Source organism: Hyla sarda, chromosome 11 (assembly GCF_029499605.1).
Source record: "Hyla sarda isolate aHylSar1 chromosome 11, aHylSar1.hap1, whole genome shotgun sequence".
NCBI classification, from domain to species: Eukaryota; Metazoa; Chordata; class Amphibia; order Anura; family Hylidae; genus Hyla; species Hyla sarda.
Genome location: NC_079199.1, coordinates 55494040 through 55517032, shown reverse-complemented (window position 1 = coordinate 55517032; position 22993 = coordinate 55494040). Strand labels below are relative to the sequence as shown.

The 22993-nt window shown below is 43.6% G+C and overlaps 1 protein-coding gene across 2 annotated transcripts in view; it reads left to right on the top strand.

Annotated features, from left to right (window-relative positions):
* LOC130295009 (zinc finger protein 770-like) overlaps positions 1 to 22993 on the top strand; it is a 179711-nt gene that overhangs the window by 132487 nt on the left and 24231 nt on the right. Inside the window, exon 1 of one of the 2 annotated variants that reach the window (XM_056545186.1) lies at positions 14905 to 17052. The exons of the other annotated variant lie outside the window; for it this stretch is intronic. Coding sequence (XP_056401161.1) covers positions 15103 to 17052 — 1950 coding nt within the window. The 5' untranslated portion in view covers positions 14905 to 15102. Of the gene's footprint in view, positions 1 to 14904; positions 17053 to 22993 lie in introns of those variants that run through there. 2 annotated transcript variants of the gene reach the window in all.

Genomic DNA, 22993 nt, shown 5'->3' with positions numbered 1-22993 from the left:
GCGTCAAATTTTCTGCCGTAGCTCAAACTGCCAGCGAGAAACTACTTTGAACCCCCCGCCCGTGCGACTGTACCCTAAAAACACTACACTACACTAACACAAAATAAAATAAAAAGTAAAAAACACTACATATACACATACCCCTATACAACCCCCCTCCCCAATAAAAATGAAAAACGTCCGGTACGCCACTGTTTCCAAAACGGAGCCTCCAGCTGTTGCAAAACAACTACTCCCAGTATTGCCAGATAGCCGTTGACTGTCCAGGCATGCTGGGAGTTTTACAACAGCTGGAGGCACCCTGTTTGGGAATCACTGGCGTAGAATACCCCTATGTCCACCCCTATGCAAGTCCCTAATTTAGGCCTCAAATGCGCATGGCGCTCTCACTTTGGAGCCCTGTCGTATTTCAAGGCAACAGTTTAGGGCCACATATGGGGTATCGCCGTACTCGGGAGAAATTGGGCTTCAAATTTTGGGGGGTATTTTCTGCTATTACCCTTTTAAAAATGTAAAATTTTTGGGAAAACAAGCATTTTAGGTAAAAAAAAATATATATTTTTTTACATATGCAAAAGTCGTGAAACACCTGTAGGGTATTAAGGTTCAAATTACCCCTTGTTACGTTCCCCGAGGGGTCTAGTTTCCAAAATGGTATGCCATGTGGTTTTGTTTTGCTGTCCTGGCACCATAGGGGCTTCCTAAATGCGGCATGCCCCCAGAGCAAAATTCGCTTTCAAAAAGCCAAATGTGACTCCTTCTCTTCTGAGATCTGTAGTGCGCCAGCAGAGCACTTTTCACACCCATATCGGGTGTTTTCTGAATCGGGAGAAATTGGGCTTCAAATTTTGGGGGGTATTTTCCGCTATTACCCTTTTTAAAAATGTAAACATTTTGGGAAAACAAGCATTTTAGGTAAAAAATAATTTTTTTTTTTTACATATGTAAAAGTCGTGAAACACCTGTAGGGCATTAAGGTTCACGTTACCCCTTGTTACGTTCCCCGAGGGGTCTAGTTTCCAAAATGGTATGCCATGTGTTTTTTTTTTGCTGTTCTGGCACCATAGGGGCTTCCTAAATGCGGCATGCCCCCAGAGCAAAATTTGCTTTCAAAAAGCCAAATGTGACTCCTTCTCTTCTGAGACCTGTAGTGCACCAGCAGAGCACTTTTCACCCCCATGCGAGGTGTTTTCTGTATCGGGAGAAATTGGGCTTCAAATTTTGGGGGGTATTTTCTGCTATTACCCTTTTTAAAAATGTAAAATTTTTGGGAAACCAAGCATTTTAGGTAAAAAAAATATATATTTTTTTTACATATGCAAAAGTCGTGAATCACCTGTGGGGTATTAAGGTTCACTTTACCCCTTGTTACATTCCCTGAGGGGTCTAGTTTCCAAAATGGTATGCCATGTGTTTTTTTTTTGCTGTCCTGGCACCATAGGGGCTTCCTAAATGCGGCATGCCCCCCAAAAACCATTTGTCGCTCCTTCCCTTCTGAGCCCTCTACTGCGCCCGCCGAACAATTAACATAGACATATGAGGTATGTGCTTACTCGAGAGAAATTGGGTTTCAAATACAAGTAAAAATTTTCTCCTTTTTATCCCTTGCAAAAATTCAAAAATTGGGTCTACAAGAACACGCGAGTGTAAAAAAATGAAGATTTTGAATTTTCTCCTTCACTTTGCTGCTATTCCTGTGAAACACCTAAAGGGTTAATACACTTACTGAATGTTTTTTTGAATACTTTAGGGGGTGTAGTTTTTATAATGGGGTCTTTTATGGGGTATTTCTAATATGAAGACCCTTCAAATCCACTTCAAAACTGAACTGGTCCCTGAAAAATAGCGAGTTTGAAAATTTTGTGAAAAATTTCAAAATTGCTACTGAACTTTGAAGCCCTCTGGTGTCTTCCAAAAGTAAAAACTCATAAATTTTATGATGCAAACATAAAGTAGACATATTGTATATGTGAACCCCAAAAAAATATATTTTGAATATCCATTTTCCTTACAAGCAGAGAGCTTCAAAGTTAGAAAAATGCAAAATTTTCATTTTTTTCATCAAATTTTGGGATTTTTCACCAAGAAAGGATGCAAGTTACCATAAAATTTTACCACTAAGTTAAAGTAGAATATGTCACGAAAAAACAATCTCGGAATCAGAATGATAACTAAAAGCATTCCAGAGTTATTAATGTTTAAAGTGACAGTGGTCAGAATTGCAAAAAACGCTCCGGTCCTTAAGGTATAAAATGGCCTGGTCCTTAAGGGGTTAAGGACCAAGGGCGTACCTGTACGCCCATGGGAATTTTGGTCCCTGCCGGCGGGGACCGCACCCCGCGCCAATGCCCAGGGGGGTCATCAGACCCCCCCCCCATGTAGGCGATCGCCGAAAATCGCAAGTGAATTCACACTTGCGATTTTCGGCTATTCCAGTGATGGGGGTGATGGACGATCATCCGGCCAATAGCAGCAAGCAGGGGAGGGGTTAACGGCCCCTTCTCGCGGCTCTGCTTGCCCCCTGAGTTCATTCAGCGGGCAGAGCTGCAAGAAGGAGCCAGGGACCCCCCCTCTGTGAAGATCGGAGCCCCTCACAGAGGAAGACCCCCTTAGAGCAGGGAGAGAGTACAGCCCCAGGGACAGGTAGGGTTAACCAGTAAAGTAAAGTTAAAAAAAAGTGTAAAAAAAAGTAACATTTGTTTCCCCCCTAATAGGACCTAAAGGGTCTGCCACCTTGGGCCCTATTGTGACCCAGGGGTTCAGGGCGCTGCATTTGGACACCCCCCTCCCCATTATTATTTTTTTGGCCGCAGCGCTTTTTTTTATGCCCATACAGTTACACCAATCACACACACTACATACTCACCCCCCCCCCCCCCCACACACACACATACACGCACCCGCCACCAACCCCCCCCCCCCCCCCCCGTAGAAAAAAGGCGATAGCATTTTCGGCAACGGAGGCATATGCTTTTCTTGCCTCAGACTCGAATCTGTCAGTGAGGACGATGAAGATCCAACATTCCTGTGTTCTTCATCGTCCTCCTCATCATCTAGTACTGATGATGAGTCACTTGTACGGCGGCGGAGATGCCGCCAGGCGAGGCCACGCACCCCCATGATAGTGGCCCAGTGGCCGGCACTAGTGCGAGTGGTGATGCCGCTCGTACTAGGAGTCCGACCCCCCAGACAAGTTTACCGAAGCCCCCTTCCGGTGAACCTGTCTGGAGACCCCCAGAGACTTATCAGCCACGGGTTCCGGAGTTTGTTGGCGACTCCAGAATCCGGATTGACAATTCTGGATTCACTGAAATTGACTATTTCAGTTATTTTTTTAGTGACAGTTTTGTCAATCACATGGTGGAGCAGACAAATCTGTACGCCAGGCAGTTCATCGCCCACCACCCAGATTCTGTTTTGGCCAGGCCCAATGAATGGTGCGCCATTGATGCAGCAGAAATGAGGACATTTTGGGGCCTGGTCAAAAAACCAAGTGTCAGACAGTACTGGAGCAGGGACATCTTCTACCAGACCCCGCTTTACAGTATGGTCATGGCACGGAGGCGGTTCGAGGCCATTCGGAAATGCCTCCATTATGCAGATAATGAGGCATTTCCACCCCGAGGTGATCCCACCTATGACTGGCTTTACAAAGTGAAGCCGGTCATCGATCACTTTGGGGCCAAATTTTTGGAGGCCTACATACCCCTCAGGGAGCTCTCGGTCGATGAGTCTCTTATCAGCTTTAAGGGGAGACTCATCTTCCGCCAGTATATTCCCTCGAAGCGGGCGCGGTATGGCGTGAAGCTCTATAAACTTTGTGAGAGTACCTCCGGGTACACTTTCAAGTTTAGAGTGTATGAGGGACAAGATTCCCATATTGAACCCCCAGATTGTTCCCCCACTCTGGGTGTTAGCGGGAAAATTGTTTGGGAGTTTGTGCACCCATTGCTGGATAAGGGTTACCACATGTACGTGGACAACTTTTATACCAGCATCCCTCTGTTCACATCCCTTGCCTCCAGATCCACGTCCGCTTGTGGGACCGTGCGGAAAAACCAGAGAGGCCTCCCTCTAAATTTTCTGCAGACACCTATGCCCAAGGGTGAGTCCCGTGCCCTTACCAATGAAAACCTGTTGCTGGTGAGGTAGAAGGATAAGAGGGATGTCCTTATGCTGACCACTATTCATGGTAACGGCAGCTCACCTGTCCCTGTGTGAGGTACCACAACACTGGTCCTCAAGCCCGATTGTATTCTGGACTACAATCGGTATATGAGGGGAGTTGATCTCTCTGATCAAGTCCTCAAGCCATACATGGCCATGTGGAAAACACGGGTATGGTACAAAAAAGTTGCGGTCTACTTGGTACAGGTTGCCATGTACAACGCTTTTGTACTGTCCCAGTACGCTGGCAACACAGGGACATTCCTCCAGTTCCAAGAAGAAGTCCTAAAGGTCCTGATCTTTGGCGACCGGGAAAGAGCAGGCCGGACTTCCCAAGAAACTGGAGTTATAGGTGCCAGGATCATCCCAGGCCAACACTTTCCAGGTGAGGTCCCCACACTGGAAAGAAGGGACGATCCCAGAAAAAATGCAGAGTCTGTAACAGGAGGGGGATTCGGAAGGACACCACCACTCAATGTGACACTTGCCCCGATCATCCTGGCCTCTGCATTAAAAACTGCTTCAGGGAGTATCACACTTCCATGCAGTACTAAATTTTCCCTTTTCATTTTTATTTTCCATAATTTGACCCCAATGTACCAAGTCCAGAGTACATTCCAAATTTTAACACCATAAAACCACTAAATTGTCCCCAAAAAACTCATCTAAAAAAAAAAAAAAAAGCTGATAAGACCTCTGGGGGCATTTTTTGCTCTGGGTCATGGGTCACTGAGTCACTATCATCGGGGACTTTTTATGTTCCCTCAAATGCGCAGCGTTCTCTCTCCACCTGAGCAGGGTGCGCATTTGAGGCAACAGGTTAGGAACGGCCACACACATCACATTCCCAGAATGATGATTCAGAGCATAGGGTTTGGGGAGGGCATCTTTTTTAGTTTTGGCTATGCTCTGGGTCATCATTCTGGGAACATAACCTGTTTTATAATTTTATGTCCCACTGTACCCCATTTTAGTTATTTAGTGTACCCCAGTTATTTACCCCATGTAATGGCTCCATAGGCCGCAACACAGAAGCTCAAGGCCCCTGAATGCGACCTGCTCCTCTGAGACCGGTGGGCATGCTGTTTACGCCCAGACTTGAGGTATGTCCTTATTCCAAAGAAATGTACAGTGGTCCCTCAACATACGATGGTAATTAGTTCCAAACGACCCATCGTTTGTCGAATCCATCGTACGTTGAGGGATTCATGCAATGTAAAAAGTGCATTTAATACTCACCTGTCCCCGCCGCTCCGGACCGCGCCCTCACCACTCCCGATGCTGTCCCAGGGGCTCCCGATGCTGTGCCGCTGCTCCGGCATCTTCTTCGGGATCCTCCGGCTTCTTCCGCATCTTCTCCGGTGTCCGGGCCTTGCTTTCTGGTGACGTTATTACGTTGCCGGGACGGCGTGCGCAGCGACGTAATAAAGACGCCGAAAAGTGAGGCCCGGACCCCGAAGAAGATGCAGAAGACGCCGGAGGATCGCGAAGTGGACCCGGGGCAGCGGGGATAGGTAAGTGAACCTGTCCGGGATGCTTAAACTGCTATCCGACAGCAGCTTAAGCATTTTGCGCTGTCGGATAGCAGTTAATGCGATGGCCCCGACATATAAAAGCATCGTATGTCGATGCTGACATCGACATGCGATGGCCTCTGAGAGGCCATCGTATGTCGATTTGATCATATGTCGGGGCCATCGCATGTCGGGGGGGTTACTGTATTTACAAACTTACGGTGACATTTTCTCCTTTTACCACTTGTGAAAATGAAAAATTTGGGGTAACCCCAGCATTTTTGTGGAAAAATTAAATTTTTCATTTTCACATCCCACTTCATGAATATTTATCAAACACCTGTGGGGTCTTATGACTCACTGTACCCCTTGTTATGTTCCTTGAGGGATGTAGTTTCCGGAATAGTATGTCATGTGTTTTTTTTTTTTCTGTCCTGGCACCATACGGGCTTCCTAAATGCGACCTGCCCCCCCCCCCCATTTCAGCAAAATTTGTAAATGTGACTCCTTCTCTTCTGAGCATTGTAGTGCGCCCAAAGTGCACTTGACGTCCACACATGGGGTATTTCCATACTCAGAAGAGATGGGGTTACACATTTTGGGGGGCATTTTCTACTATTACCCCTTTTAAAAATGTAAAATTTGGGGAAAAACCAGCATTTTAGTAAAATAATAATAATAATAATAATAATTTACATATCCAAAGTCGTCAAACACCTGTAGGGTGTTAAGGCTCAGCGGACCCCTTGTTACGTTCCTTGAGGGGTGTAGTTTCCAAAATAGTAGGCCATGTGGGTTTTTTTTTTTTTTTTTTTTGCTGTTCTGGAACCATAGGGGCTTCCTAAATGGGACATGCCCCCCAAAATCCATTTCAGCAAAATGTGCTTTCCAAAAGCCAAATGTGACTCCTTCTCTTCTGAGCATTGTAGTGCTCCCGCAGTGCACTTGACGCCCACACATGGGGTATTTTCAAACTCAGAAGAGATGGGGTTACAAATTTTGGGGGGGCATTTTCGCCTATTACCCCTTGTGAAAATGTAAAATTTGGTGGAAAACCAGCATTTTAGTGAAAAAAAAAATCATTTACACATCCAACTTTAACGAAAAGTCGTCAAACATCTGTGGGGTGTTAAGGCTCAGCGGACCCTTGTTACGTTCCTTGAGGGGTGTAGTTTCCAAAATAGTAGGCCATGTGTTTTTTTTTTTTGCTGTTCTGGCACCATAGGGGCTTCCTAAATGGGACATGCCCCCCAAAATACATTTCAGAAAAACCCACTCTCCAAAATCCCATTGTCGCTCCTTCCCTTCTGAGCCCTCTACTGCACCCACCGAAAACTTGACATACACATATGAGGTATTTCCTTACTCGAGGGAAATTGGGTTACAAATTTTAGTAAGATTTTCTCCTTTTACCCCTTGTAAAAATTCAAAAACTGGGTTTACAAGAACATGCGAGTGTAAAAATGTAAGATTTTGAATTTTCTCCTTCACTTTGCTGCTATTCCTGTGAATCACCTAAAGGGTTAACACACTTACTGAATGTCATTTTGAATACTTTGGTGGTGCAGTTTTTATAATGGGGTCATTTGTGGGGTATTTCTAATAAGAAGGCCCTTCAAATTCACTTCAAAATTGAACTGATCCCTGAAAAATTCCGTTTTTGAAAATTTTGTGAAAAATTGGAAAATTGCTGCTATACTTTGAAGCCCTCTGATGTCTTCCAAAAGTAAAAACATGTCAACTTTATGATGCAAATATAAAGTATACATATTGTATATGTGAATCAAGATATAATTTTTTTTGGAATATTCATTTTCCTTACAAGCAGAGAGCTTCAAAGTTAGAAAAAATGCAAAATTTTAAATTTTTTCATCAAATTTCAGAATTTTTCACCATGAAATGATGCAAGTTTTGACAAAAATTTACCACTAACATAAAGTAGAATATGTCACGAAAAAACAATCTCGGAATCAGAATGAAAGGTAAAAGCATCCCAGAGTTATTAATGCTTAAAGTGAAAGTGGTCAGATGTGCAAAAAACGCTACAGTGGAAATTGGCCTGGTCCTTAAGGGGTTAAGGCTAGGTTCGGGTTCTCTGTCACGAAAAATCTGTTTGAATGGGACAAAAGTGCCCCCTGTTTTTACCTTAACCCCTATATGACGCAGCGAGTTTTTAATTTTTAATTTTTTTTGGCTCACTTTTTTTGCTCCTCACAATCTAAAACCCAGAACTTTTTATTTTTCCACTGACAAAGTTGTATCAGGGCTTATGTTATTTTTTTGTGGGATGAGTGGGCGCACTTTATTTTATCATATAATGTATTATGGAGCCATAAAAATATATACGGTATGTAAGGCAAAATTGAAAAAAATATTAATTTTGTGGGGCAATATTTTTTTGGGGCGTTCACAATAAGGTGAATTTGTCATGCTATCTTTATTCTATAGGTCAGTAACGATTCCGGTGATACCAAACTTGGAAAAATTGTTGTTTGTTTTAAGATTGAAAACTTGAACTTGATTTCAAATTGAAAACTTGAAAAAGAAAAAGTTTGTTCAATCCAATGTTCTGACCCCTATAACTTTTTTTTTACCACCTACGGATTATGGGGGAGATTTATCAAAACCTGTGCAAAGGAAAAGTTGCCCAGTTGCCCATAGCAACCAATCAGATCGCTTCTTTCATTTTTAACAAGGCCTCTGCAAAATGAAAGAAGCGATATGATTGGTTGCTATGGGCAACTGGGCAACTTCTCCTCTGCACAGGTTTTGATAAATCTCCCCCTATGTCTTTTTCTGGGACGTGATATGATCAAAAATCACTAAGTTTGGCGTTTGGAATTTTTTCGCTTCTACGCCTTTCATCATGCAGCATCAGGAACATCATAACTTCATTGTTCGGACAATTATGCACATGGCAATACCAAATATGTTTATAATTTTTTTTTACAATGAATTATTTGAAAAATGGGGAAAGGGGGTGATTTGGACTTTTTCTTTATTTTAAAACACTTTTAATCCTTCCAGCTGCTGTATGCTCCACAGGAAGTTCTTTTCTTTCTAAATTTCTTTTCTGTCTGACCACAGTGCTCTCTACTGACACGTCTGTCTCAGTAACTGTCAAGAGCAGGGGCAAATCCCCATAGTAAACCTCTCCTGCTCTTGACAGTCTCTGAGACAGACAGAAGTGTCAGTGGAGAGCACTGTGGTCAGACAGAAAATAAATTTAAAAAGAAAAGACCTTCCTGTGGAGCATACAGCAGTTGATAAGTACTGGAAGAATAAAGATTTTGAAATAGAAGTAATATAGAAATCTGTTTAACGTTCTGGCACCAGTTGATTTAAAAAAAAAAAAATAATGTTTTGCACCAGATTACTACTTTAACCTCCTGGGGACCACGGGCGTACCTGTACGCCCTTGGCCTCCTCCCTTTCTTTATAGTGGGTCGGGCCCAGCCTCTAACAATGGCCGGGACCCGTGGCTAACAGTGTGCGGCACCCTTGAGCCACGGCGTTCAAAGCTGATCGCCGCGGCTAAAGCAAAACTAAAATGCTCCCAGCAGATCCAGGAAGGAGCAGTCAAGTGCCGATAACACTGATCAATGCAAAGCTATGGCTAGCTATAACACTGCAAAAAAAAGTGTGAAAAAAAAGTTAATAAAGATCATTTAACCCCTTCCCTAACAAAAGTTTGAATCACCCCCCTTTTCCCATCTAAAAAAAAAACTGTGTAAAAAAATAAACATCTGTGGTATCGCCATGTGTGGAAATGTCCGAATTATAAAAATATATCGTTAATTAAACCGCACGATCAATGGCGTACGCGCAAAAAAATTCCAAAGTTCCAAATAGCGTATTTTTGGTCACTTTTTATATAATGAAAAAATGAATAAAAGGTGATCAAAAAGTCAGATCAATACAAAAATGGTGCCGCTAAAAACTTCAGATCACGGCGTAACCCTTGACAAAGGTGATTTGTCACCGAAACGTCGGGGAGGCTTACAGTCTAGCGTTTTAGTGGCGTGGTTATAGGGTATCAGTGACATTAATAGAGTCAGGGACAGCGGTGATATAGCGGACATTGGAGGCACCAATGGTCCGCATTACATGAATGAATAGACACCGCAGTCCGGATCTGACCTAGCTATAGAGTGTGGGAGAACCCCACACTCTAAACTCAGTCACCCAATACCACTGCAAATTTTAACATTTTCTTGGGGTACCATATATTTTAATAAAGAGAAGTAAAGATATATTTTTAAAGGGAGGGTTCTAGTAAGGGTTTTCCCCGCAAGGGGGTCACCCCTTAAAGGTTGTTACCAGTTGATTTGAAACATCTTCTTTCGTCCCATTTTTACCTAAATGATCGGGCCCAATTTTTCAAATCTGACATGTCTCTTTAAGGGTACGTTCACACGAACGCAGATTTGATGCGCAGGATTTGATGCACAGGATTTTCTGCTGCAGATTTCAATGTAAACTAAATGACTGAGCACAGATTCTAATCTGCAGTTACAAATCCTGCGCATCTAATCTGTGCAGGATCCTGTATGTGCGAACGTACCCTAAGTTATAATACCTCTGACATGCTTTTACTTAAAGGGGTATTCCAGGCAAAACCTTTTTTTTACATATATCAACTGGCTCCGGAAAGTTAAACAGATTTGTAAATTACTTCTATTAAAAAATCTTAATCCTTCCAATAGTTATTAGCTGAAGTTTTCTGTCTAACTGCTCAATGATGATGTCATATCCTGGGAGCTGTGCATGATGGGAGAATATCCCCATAGGAACTGCACAGCTCCCGGACGTGAGTCATCAGAGAGCAGTTAGACAGAAAACAACAACTCAACTTCAGAAGCTAATAACTATTGGAAGGATTAAGATTTTTTAATAGAAGTAATTTAGAAATCTGTTTAACTTTCCGGAGCCAGTTGATATATAAAAAAAAAGTTTTGGCCTGGAATACCCCTTTAACAACGTGATTCTACTTTACTTAACGACTTGATGGTTTTTTCGTGACATATTGTACTTTATATTAGTGATAAATCTTTGTTGATTCATGCAACATTTTTTGTGGAAAAACTCACTGTTTTTGTTGAAAAAAAAAACACTGTATTTAAAATGATGTTACCTCTATTCTGTGGGTCGGTATGATTATGGCGATACCCAATCTATATAGTTTTTCCTTTTCTCAACAAAATCCTTTTTTCCCCTTTCTTGTGTTCTGACAGCCATAACTTTTTTATTTTTCATCCAATGCCATTTTGTGAGGGCTTATTGTTTGCAGGACGAGCTGCACTTTTTATTGGAACCATTTTTGCAATACACGCTATCTTTTGGTCCTTCTTATTCTACTTTTTAAACTAAAATTTCATACTTTTTTTTTTTTAACGGTTTTCACCGTTCGGGATGAATAACATTATCGTTTTATTGTAGAAGTCATTACGAACATGGCAATACCTATTATGTATAGGTTTGAGCATTTTCCTTTTGGCATTTATGTTATTTATTTGTTTTATCTATATTAATAGATTGAAAAACATTTTAGGGGATATTTATCAAAACCTGTCCAGAGGAAAAGTTGCCCATAGCATTTTTCAGAGGACTTTTTAGAAATGAAAGAAGCGATCTGATTGGTTGCTATGGGCAACTCAGCAACTTTTCCTCTAGATAGGTAAAATGGGAAAAGTATAAAAAATAAAGGGGGAGATTTATCAAAACCTGTTATATTATGCAGAAGTACATCTATACTGCAGTACAGTATAACTATCAGTATCTCAGCCTGTGTGATCCGGCCTTTGGCTGGACCTCACAGGCTGCCGGACTAGGTAGACAGGAGCCCATCAGCTGGCCTCCTGCTGCCATGACAACCAAAGGGACCCCACGATCTCATCACAGGAATGGCATTGGTAAACGAGGGGAGCCCCCTTCCCCTGTAAATCCCATAGATAACGTGATCAGGACTGATCACAGCATCTATGGGGTTAATGCTGCTGAGACCAACGCAATCCTGGTCTTGGCAGCTGCGGCGGGACCCCGGCTGTGATTGACAGCCAGGTCCCGCCGGCGATCTCCTGCAGAGCATCGCGCTGAGCAGATCACTAGGACATATGCATATGCCCAGTTAAGTTAACATGTAGGCAACTGGCACGTATCCATATGTCCTGTGGCGGGAAGGGGTTAATGATTTTTGGCTGCAAAAAAGATGGGCTTTGTTGACAATCAAGCGTTTTCCCTTTCATTGGCTAATAGCTGACCCTTTTATTCGGGCCAATTACCAAGAACGAACATGCCTCTTATAAATGCTCATTTGCCTTATGATTGAGGTTTTAGTACTTAGAGCTCAGGCTATACAGGTGTAAAGGCCAACAACATGAGTGGTGTCTCTCTAATGGGTTTATATCGGGAGAGATTTATCAAAACCTGTGCAAAGAAGAAGTTTACCAGTTGCCAAAAGCAACCAATCAGATTGCTTCTTAAATTTTAGAAAGGGCCTCTGAAAAATAAAAAGAAACAATCTGATTGGTTGCTATGAGAAATTGGTCAATTTTTCCTCTGCACAGGTTTTGATAAATCTCCCCCATGAAGTACTTTGCTATTGGAATAACACGCCATGGAATTACATAGAACAATGTTTTCCAAACAGTGTTCCTCCAGCTGTTGCAAAACTAGAACACCAAGCATGCCCAGCTAACCAAAGGCTGTCAAAGGCCCAAGTATACACCATAAGGGTACGTGCACATGTACAGGAACTGTGTTCAACTATTTATTTGTATTCATTTAACAACATGAAACTGCAGCATATCCTGTACATATGAATATACCCTTAGGCTAGGTTCACACTACGGAATTTCCGCCTGCAAATCCGCTTTGAAAGAATTTCAGGCAGAAATTCCGCTTGCTAAAATGCATAGTGTAGTGAATGGGTTTCCGTTCACAAATTCACACTTCGGAATTTGTGAAGCAGAATTTGTGAACAGAAAATCTGCTTGGAAATTTCTGCCTGAAGAATGGCGTTGCTCATTCTTCAGGCGGAAATACTTGCGGAACACATTTCAGTCTATTTGAGACTGCAGTGTCCGCACGGTCCTAGCACCGACTGATTCAGTCGGCGCTGTCCGCACTCAAAATCTCCAGGCGAAAATGTTCTGCCCGGAAATTCCGCAGTGTGAACCTAGCCTTAGGGTTTGTTCACACTTACATAATCCACTGCTGGTTTTCTGCAGTGGAAATTCTGTAAGCAGCATTTTTACAGCAGAAAATCCACAAGCTTATTATGTTGCTACCCATTGACTTCATTGATTTTCTGCTGGTAAGTGAATAATAAAATCCAAAGCAGAAAATCTGCAGCAAACTATGCACGTGTGAATATACCCTTCAAGGGAACCCGTCAGCTAATATTTATTATATAAGAGGCAGACACATCAGATAGATGACAGGAGGACGATATCAAACATACCTTTCTTAGTGCTGATGGGTTTGCCACTACTTATAAAACGTTGATTTTCTCACCGGACTCAAGTGTCAAGGAGGTGGGGCCGAAAGCATTGCTGACATATAAAAAAAAATGAACCACGGTGCTGTGCACTTCTCTATCTTATAACTCACAATCACAGCAGGTCCCAGTACTGAGACCTGGTGTGATCTAAATGACATGTCTGAACAAAGTCAAAGCTTTTTTTTTCCAATAACAGTAATGTCTTTAGTGCTGCTGCAGCACCTCTTGCCTCCTGGGTCTCCTCTTCCTCCTGTCCTAGTTGATTGATAAACAGGACGCTAAGCCCTGTCACCAAATCCTGCATGATGCCTTGCCACCTAAGCAGCTGCCCCCCCCTCCTTGACTCTTTAGCCTGGGGAGAAAAACATCATTTTATAAGTTCTGTCAAACCCATGAAAACTTATATTGTCTTGTCACCAGACAGTTTCTGCAGCTGTATAAATCTGAGGTGACAGATGTAAATGGCTACCAAGCGCTGCGTTCTCCATCTGTTTCAAAACTACAACTCCCAGCATGCCCTGATAGCTGGTTGTAGTTTTTAAAACAAATAGCAGTAAACATGTGTTTTCCAAACAGTGTGTCTCCAGCTATTGCAAAACTACAAGTCCCAGCATGCCCTGATAGCTGGTTGTAGTTTTTAAAACAAATATAGAGCAGTAAACAAGTGTTTTCCAAACAGTGTGTCTCCAGCTGTTGCAAAACTACCACTCCCAGCATGCCCTGATAGCTGGTTGTAGTTTTTTAAACAAATAGAGAGCAGTAAACAAGTGTTTTGCAAACAGTGTCTCCAGCTGTTGCAAAACTACAACTCCCAGCATGCCCTGATAGCTGGTTGTAAGTTTTAAAACAAATAGAAAGCAGTAAACAAGTGTTTTCCAAACAGTGTGTCTCCAGCTGTTGCAAAACTAAAACTCCCAGCATGCCCTGATAGCTGGTTGTAGTTTTTAAGCAAACAGAGAGCAGTAAACAAGTGTTTTCCAAACAGTGTGTCTCCAGCTGTTGCAAAACTACAACTCCCAGCATGCCCTGATAGCTGGTTGTAAGTTTTAAAACAAATAGAAAGCAGTAAACAAGTGTTTTCCAAACAGTGTGTCTTCAGCTGTTGCAAAACTACAACTCCCAGTATGCCCTGATAGCAGGTTGTAGTTTTTTAAACAAACAGAGAGCAGTAAACAAGTGTTTTCCAAACAGTGTGTCTCCAGCTGTTGCAAAACTACCACTCCCAGCATGCCCTGATAGCTGGTTGTAGGTTTTAAAACAAATAGAAAGCAGTAAACAAGTGTTTTCCAAACAGTGTCTCCAGCTGTTGCAAAACTACAACTCCCAGCATGCCCTGATAGCTGGTTGTAGTTTTTTAAACACATAGAGAGCAGTAAACAAGTGTTTTCCAAACAGTGTGTCTCCAGCTGTTGCAAAACTACAACTCCCAGCATGCCCGGACAGCCTTTGGCTGTCCGGGCATGCTGGGAGTTGTAGTTTTGCAACAGCTGGAGACAGGCTGTTTGGAAAACAGTGTAGTAAACTAATGCATAGGCGGCTTTTTTTTAGGCATGGGGCTCACATACAGATAAGAAGTATCAGACTACAACTCCCAGCATTCGCTTGCCCGTGCAACCTTCATACTAAGACAGACGCGGTATAAACACAACACTGGAGCCTTATGCCACATCAAATATGGCCGCGCGTGATTACGGCGCCCTTCGATGACGTCATGTTTACCCGACGTTCTGACTCGAGCTGCTGGGAGAGGACTTCCGGATGTAGGTGATCGCTGCTGTCCTAGGCTCACCCTGTAGACGGGGAGATCCTCCATAGGAGCCGCAGCAGACCGGTCACAGGACGTGGAGCCTCCTCACAGCCGGTATTCACCGTCCCTGGAGTCATGTGAGAGCAGACAAGGAGCCTGGCTGCTGCACTGCAATGCATTCTATTCCAGATAACATGGTCAACAGCCAACAGTACCAGGGCCTTAATAAGCCTCCAAAAAAGAGGCCGTACTGCTGTGATTCCTGCTCCAAGCAGTTTGAGACGCCTTCCAAGCTGGCACGACATAACCTCACCCATACCGGCCAGAAGCCCTTCCCGTGCCAGGACTGCAGTAAGACGTTCCGCCAGTTGGTGCACCTAGAAAGGCACATGATGACCCACATGCTCCCTTTCCAATGCAACATTTGTCACCGCCACTTTAAAAATTCAGAGACCTTCTCCAGGCACCAGCAGCTGCACCAAGCCAGCGCCATAAAGGAGGTGAGGCTGACAAAAAAATCGCCGACGCCAAGGCGTAAAAGATTTTTCTCTTTACCACTGTACTGCTTTGGGTGCCAGAAAACCTTTGAAAGTGAAGAAAAGCATTTGCTTCACCAGTGTGACTTTATGAATGTGACCGGCGTGAGGAAAGCACAACCCCGGCGCTGTGACTTCTGCAGTAAGATGTTTCCTACTCGCTCAAAGCTGGAGCGACACCTAATGACTCACACCGGCCAGAGACCCTTCGCCTGTGCACTTTGTGGGAAAGCCTTCAGACAGAAGACCCACCTGAAGATCCATCTGCTCACTCACTCTGAGGAGAAACCCTTTGAGTGCAGTCAATGCCCTAAGGCCTTCAAAATGTTGGAAAAACTTGTTAAGCACCAGAAGAAGCACACAAAGCTACCTAATCCCAGGACGGAGCCTCAGGAGGTGAAGCAGGAGGGCCATGAGGACGTCTCTGTATTTGTGATCCCTTTCCAGTGTTCTCCTTGTGGACTGTGCTTTGACAACCAGGAACATCTCGATAACCATAAATGTTTGACACAAACACAAGTCCCCGAAGCGGGGACTGCAACCAGAAGACCTTATAATAGAGGGTTTGTCAAAAAAACAAAAACGTATGAATGTCACTTGAATGAGATTGGTCTCGATGGTTGTGTTTCAGTTGGGAGGTTGTTGAAAGCAGAGCCCTTTGAGGAATCGGATTATATGGACACCAGTGAAGCACAGAAGCTTGATGTCACTAAGAATCTCTTTCGGAAAGGAAAACCACGGGGCAAAAACATTAGGCCGGCTCATGTAGACCAGGGAAGATATATTCAACACCATCAACTTGGAATGAATTTTCCTGGACTGCTTGAAAAGAGAGATGGTGAAACCATATTTAATACCTTTCATGGTTTTGAACAACATGGAGAGGAGAATCATTCACTTCACCAGTTTCTTCAAGGGGCACAGGGTATTCTGCAGAAAAGGAAAAAAGCGGCCAAATGCGACCAGTGCAATAAGACGTTCCTTACTATGTCCAAGTTACGTAGGCATTACCTCATTCACACTGGCCAAAAGCCTTTCACCTGCACTGAATGCGGGAAGACGTTTCGGCAATCTGCTCACTTAAAACGCCACCAAGTAACTCACCTACAAAAAGCTTCTGTGCTTGGGTCACAGGACAGATTGGAAGATTATGATTCTGCGATTTGCCAACAAGAGGTCACCAGCCTTCCCCTGTCCCAGCATTATGACCCAGCGGTAAACACTGAAGAACTCGGTCAAGCATTGACTGTTGTGGTTCCCGACATAAAAGTAGAAAGTGAATCGTTGGACTTGTCTTCTGGGATCCAAAAACGCGTGACACGTAAAAAGGCAAGGATCAGCGAGCGCAGTGCAAAATCCCATCAGGAGCGCTCCCTGCAGAAAATGAGGACTCGAGGTGTCCGAAAGAGTTACAAGTGCAGTGTGTGCCCTAAAGTCTTCCGAACCCCCTCCAAACTGGAGCGCCACTATCTAATGCATGCTGGGCAAAAACCCTTTGAGTGCAAAGAATGTGGGAAATTTTTCCGCCAGGATCCCCACCTGAAACGACACATGCAGACACACATTCGAATGAAGAAGCAAACTGAGGTTGTTGGTGTCTCTTAGAGGGCATGTCCATCTTTAGGATTTTTGGGGGGAATGATCACTAAACCAGTTTTATAAAAAAAAAAAATATATATATATATATATAGATATGAATATTGTTGCCATATTTGTAAAAAAAAATTCTAAAGGTAAAAGTGGTCTTGTTGTTTATAATAACTAGAGATGAGCGAACTTTCAGTAAATTCGATTCATCACAAACTTCTCGGCTCGGCAGTTGATGACTTATCCTGCATAAATTAGTTCAGCTTTCAAGTGCTCCGGTGGGCTGGAAAAGGTGGATACAGTCCTAGGAAAGACTCTCCTAGGACTGTATCCACCTTTTCCAGCCCACGGGAGCACCTGAAAGCTGAACTAATTTATGCAGGATAATCCATCAACTGCCGAGCCGAGAAGTTTGTGACTAATCAAATTTACTGTAAGTTCGCTCATCTCTAATAGTAACCAATCACAGCCCAGGTTTTGCTTCTCCTTAGCAGCTAAAGCTTACCTCTGATGATGGCTCCGGTGGTAGGATATATTTTTAAAGCATACCTGTCAGATCCCCCCCCCCCAAAAAAACTGTTACTCAGTGCCTAATCCTTACTTGTCCATCAAATTTTTATGCCTCTGTCATTTATATTTATTATAAAAAATCTGTCTTTTCATTAGCTCACAGTGTTAGAAATCCTCTCAGGGAAGGGGGCGTGTCCCTTCCTTGTGGTGGTGGGAGGTGATTGGTGTGTCTGCTTATGCAGCCTTGTCCATAAATCATCTCTTGTCCATTATTCGTGGACAAGTTGCCGCTGCAGGACTGGTTAGTGTACCAGTATGTATGGGGTCCCCTAGTGGTGGGATTTTTGCATGCTGTGTTAATCAACCATATTACAAAAGGTCTTTAATCAGTGACACCATATAAAATGTTTTTGGATCTCAGAGTGGATTTAAATTTCCTGGCAACTTTATAGCCCAAGCCTTGCCCTAAACTAGAACAATCAGGACACATTAAAACAGATATCCTGCTGCTGGAGCCTTTATCGGAGGTATGCTTTAAATAATTTCAAGCTGGGCTCTGGTTGTTAAAGGCAACAAGTCCAGATTTCCTGTTAAGACAGTTTTTTAAATAGGCACCATTGTGTTTGTAGGTCTACTCACTGGTTATATAGCAATAACATAAAAGATAAGAGTGCGTAAATATCAAGATGACTAAAATTACTATTTATTTCTTTTAACTTTTTATTGTGTGTATTACATTGTGTCTTAGATTCTGTGGTGTGATTTACTTCATTTTTATATTGGATGTGTTTTTATTACGGAATTCCTGGGAATTAAAAGATTTGAAATATACAGACATGTACGCTGAAAAAAGAGTTCTTGAGTGGTCAGCCAGTCAGACTGAGGGTGTTCACAAGGCTGTATGTCCATATAATTGGGGCCTTTTACATGTCAGCGGTGTCCAATTGCTGTAAGTGCCGGGAATTTCCTGGTGCACACAGCAATGTACCCATAGACCTGACATTGGCCATAAACATGTCACTTTGTTCAAATGATTTCTGGTTGGGGTTGCGTTTTACTACTGGATGGAATAGTGTAGATTGCTTCACTATTCCATATTGCAGGATCCTGTCTAAAAAATAAATATATAGGGGAATATGCAAAGCAGCTCATTACACAACCTTTTCAGGTAGTGTTCCCTGGTATCAGCTTCGCTCCTGTTAAGGAATATAATATATATAATATATATTCCTTAACAGGAGCGAAGCTGATACCAGGGAACACTACCTGAAAAGGTTGTGTAATGAGCTGCTTTGCATATTCCCCTACCCAGAATGCCTGCGGAGTGCTAAATGGCCTAACCTGAATCTCCGTTACACCTGAAGGTGTCCTCTCCCTGAGGAAAGTACTGACCCTATATATATATATATATATATATATATATATATATATATATATATATATATATATATAAAAATATTACATGGTATACAGTGACCCCACCCTCCCCGACCTACGATGGCCCCGACATACGAGCATTTCAACATATGATGGCCTCTCAGAGGCCATCGCATATTGAATGCAGCATCAACATACAATGCTTTTGTATGTCGGGGCCATCGCATAAACGGCTATCCGGCTGCTTCAGCTGCCACCGGATAGCCATTTACGGTGCCCTGTGTGGTCCGCTGACGATCACTCACCTGTCCTCGGGGCTCCGGCACGTCCTCTTCTGGATCCCCTGCATCGTCGGCGCTCTCCATCGTCGTCATCACGTCATCCAATAGGAGCGGCATGAGAAGCGACGTGATGGCGGCGACGGAGAGCGAGAAGCTGAGTCCTTGCCGGAGCGTCGGGGACACCCCGGGGACACAGCGATGGAAGGCGACATCCAGGGCAGCGGTGACGGTCCGGAGCGGCAGGGACACGCAAGTATAACTTCCTATACCAGTGGTCTTCAACCTGCGGACCTCCAGATGTTGCAAAACTACAACTCCCAGAATGCCCGGACAGCCATCTGGAGGTCCACATGTTGTAGACCACTGTCCTATACTTTACATTGCACGGATCCCTCAACATACGATGGTTTCAACAAACGATGGTCCATTTGGAACGGATTACCATCGTATGTTGAGGGACCAGTGTGTGTGTATATGTATGTGTATATATATATATATATATATATATATTCATTCATTCATTTATACTGGCACTGAGAAAGGATTAGGCTTGGAAGTGCCTTGTAGAGGGGCCATTGTACGCTGTACACTTATCGCAAAAGAGAATGTGGTCCCAAAGCCTTGTCCCACTTATGACAGACTGCCTCTAGCCGCAGCATTACGCGTGGGGCCATTTGGGCACATTAAACTGATCTCCAATAACAGAGTACAAGAAACTGTTGCCATGACAATATATGCTGTGAATTTTAGGGATATTGAAGAGGCCAGCTCTCAGCATTGATACATTTAGTCCTGCATATAATGATTGACTTGGTATTATCTATCCATAAATCTTTTTGCACTAGAGCAGTGTTTCCAAACCAGGGTGCCTTCAGATGTTGCAAAACTACAAATCCCAGCATGCCTTGACAGCCTTTGGCTGTCCAGGCATGCTGGGAGTTGTAGTTTTGCAACAACTGGAAGCGCCCTGGTTGGGAAACACTGCTCTAGAGGGATAAAACTCACTGAAAGTCTGGTCCTGCGCTGAAGGATAGATTTATGTGGCCTTTTTCATAATAGACATTTACCGTATGGCATATTGGGTTAAAATGTCAGAAATGTCTTTGTGGGTGTCTGACCCAATGTCCCCTGTTCCTGTCCCCTCTCCCCATTAAAGGGGTACTCCGGTGGTAAATGTGTTTTTCCGTTTTTGACTTACCCTATTTGTTTTGTTTCATTTCTATTCTCTTTGTTTAGCCTACTCTATTTCCGTTCTTTGTCTTTTTATCCCCCACTTTGTTTTCCTATCTTTGCTTCTATTCTTGATGTGCTGAAAACTACAAATCCCAGCATGCTTTAAAAAAAAATATATATATATATATATATATATATATATTATTTTGTTCCGCCCTTTACCCATCCTACTATTTCCCGGGTCAGCCCCCTTATACACAGCACACTAATATAATCAGCCCTGGTTGGGATACACTGGCATACACACACAAAAGGGACTACAACTCCCAGCATGTGTCATTCAGGAGTCTTCAGTCTGTGGTATAACACCAGCATGCTGCCTGTGTAGTCTCCTGGGGGTTATAGTTCACCACACCTATAGGGCATACACCAGTGTTTCCCAACCAGGGTGCCTCCAGCTGTTGCAAAACTACTACTAACAGCTTTCCCAGACAGCCAAAAGTTGTCCGGGCATGCTGGGAGTTGTAGTTTTGATACAGCTGAAGACACCCTGGTTGGGAAACAATGCACTTTGTGTGTAATATACTGAATTGGCTAGAAGAGTGTTTCCCAACCAGTGTTCCTCCAGCTGTTGTAAAACTACAACTCCCTGCATGCCCAATGGCTGTCAGGAGGCACACTGGTTTGGAAACACTGGTGTAACATGATGTGTATGCTGAATAGGCTAGGACAGTGTTTCCCAACCAGTGTGCCTCCAGCTGTTGCAAAACTACAACTCCCTGCATGCCCAGACAGCTGTTTGTGTGGGCATGCTGGGATTTGTAGTTTTGCAACAGCTGGAGGCACACTGGTTGGGAAATACTGAGTTAGGTAAATCTAACTGAAGGTTTTCCAACCAGTGTGCCTCCCGCTGTTGCAAAAGTACAACTCCCAGCATGCCAGTACATTCTGGGAGTTGTAGTTTTACAACAGCTGGAGGTTTGCCCCCCCCCTCCCCCCCCCCCCCCCCCCCCATGTGATTGTATATTGTACATTCACACGGGCAGGTTTACAGTGAGTTTCCTGTTTCAAGTTTGAGCTGTAGCAAATTTTCTGCTGCAGCGCAAAGTCTTAACGGGAAACTCACCGTAAACCCCTGCCTTTGTGAATGTACCCTAAAAACACTACACTACACTAACACATAATAAAGGGTAAAACACTACATATACACCCCCTTACACTGTCCCCCCCCCCCCAATAAAAATGAAAAACGTAAGGGGGTGTATATGTAGTGTTTTATGTGTAGTGTTTTTAGGGTACATTCACATGGGTAGGGGTTTACGGTGAGTTTCCCGCTAAGAGTTTGCGCTGCAGCAGAAACTCCAGCTGTTGCAAAACTACAACTCCCAGCATGCACCGACAGACAATGCATGCTGGGAGTTGTACTTTTGAAACAGCTGGGGGCACACTGGTTGGAAAACCTTCAGTTAGGTTCTGTTACCTAGCTCAGTATTTTCCAACCATTGTGCCTCCAGCTGTTGCAAAACTACAAATCCCACCATGCCCACACAGCAAACAGCTGTCTGGGCATGCGGGGAGTTGAAGTTTTGCAACATCTGGATGGCTACAGTTTAGAGACCACTGTATAGTGGTCTCCAAACTGTAGCCCTCCAGTTGTATCTAGGCAACAACTCACCGGCTACCGTAGTCAGCAGGATCACCGCACGCCACACCAGGGAGAGGATCGCCGCTGGTAAGGGACCTCCGCCGCCGCCGCCAGTCACACCACAGTTCCCCCGTTCTGCCCTGACTACCGTGGGGGGGCAATTGGTTGGTCGCTTCTGACCGACCAATGGCAGGGATAGGAGGGGTGTCACCCCTGCCACCTCACTCCTATTCCTTCAGGGGGATCTGGGGTGTCTTGGACATCACCGATCCCCCTTATTTTCCGGGTCACTGGAGACTCGTATGACCCGGAATCGCAGCAGATCGCTGGTCTGAATTGACCGGCGATTTGCGGCAATCGCCAACATGGGGGGGGGGGGGGGGGTCAGGACCCCCCAGGGGTTTGCACGGGGCGCCTGCTGAACGATTTCAGCAGGCATCCCCGCCCGGCAAGCAGCGGGGACCGTAATTTGCACGGGCGTACCGATATGTCCTGGGTCCTTAAAAGAGAATGCGTCCTACTCTGTATTTTGCATTTAAATTAAATAAATATAATTATATTTTAATATATGTTTATAAATGTTTAAATTGTCACCAGGTGTTACTTTTTCTGATTTAAATTGCATTAAAGTACAAAACTACATCTCTTAGTCTAGGCAACCAATGTTCTGCAGCATCTGGAGCTCCACAGTTTGGAGACCACTGCTATAGACTGAAATAAGGGAAGAAGCAGAAGTATTAAAGCAGTCTAACAAATATTATTTCTGAAGATTGCAGAATTGTGATAAGAGTTGAGACTGAGATAACAGAGGACAGGAGTCAGGATGAATAAATATAAGTAATGCATCTGTAGAATTGTTGAATAATCCGTGTACATTATCATCTGTAAAATTCTGTTCAGCAATGACTAGAAGACTAAGGGATTTTCTCGCAAACACGTTGATGACCTTTTCTTA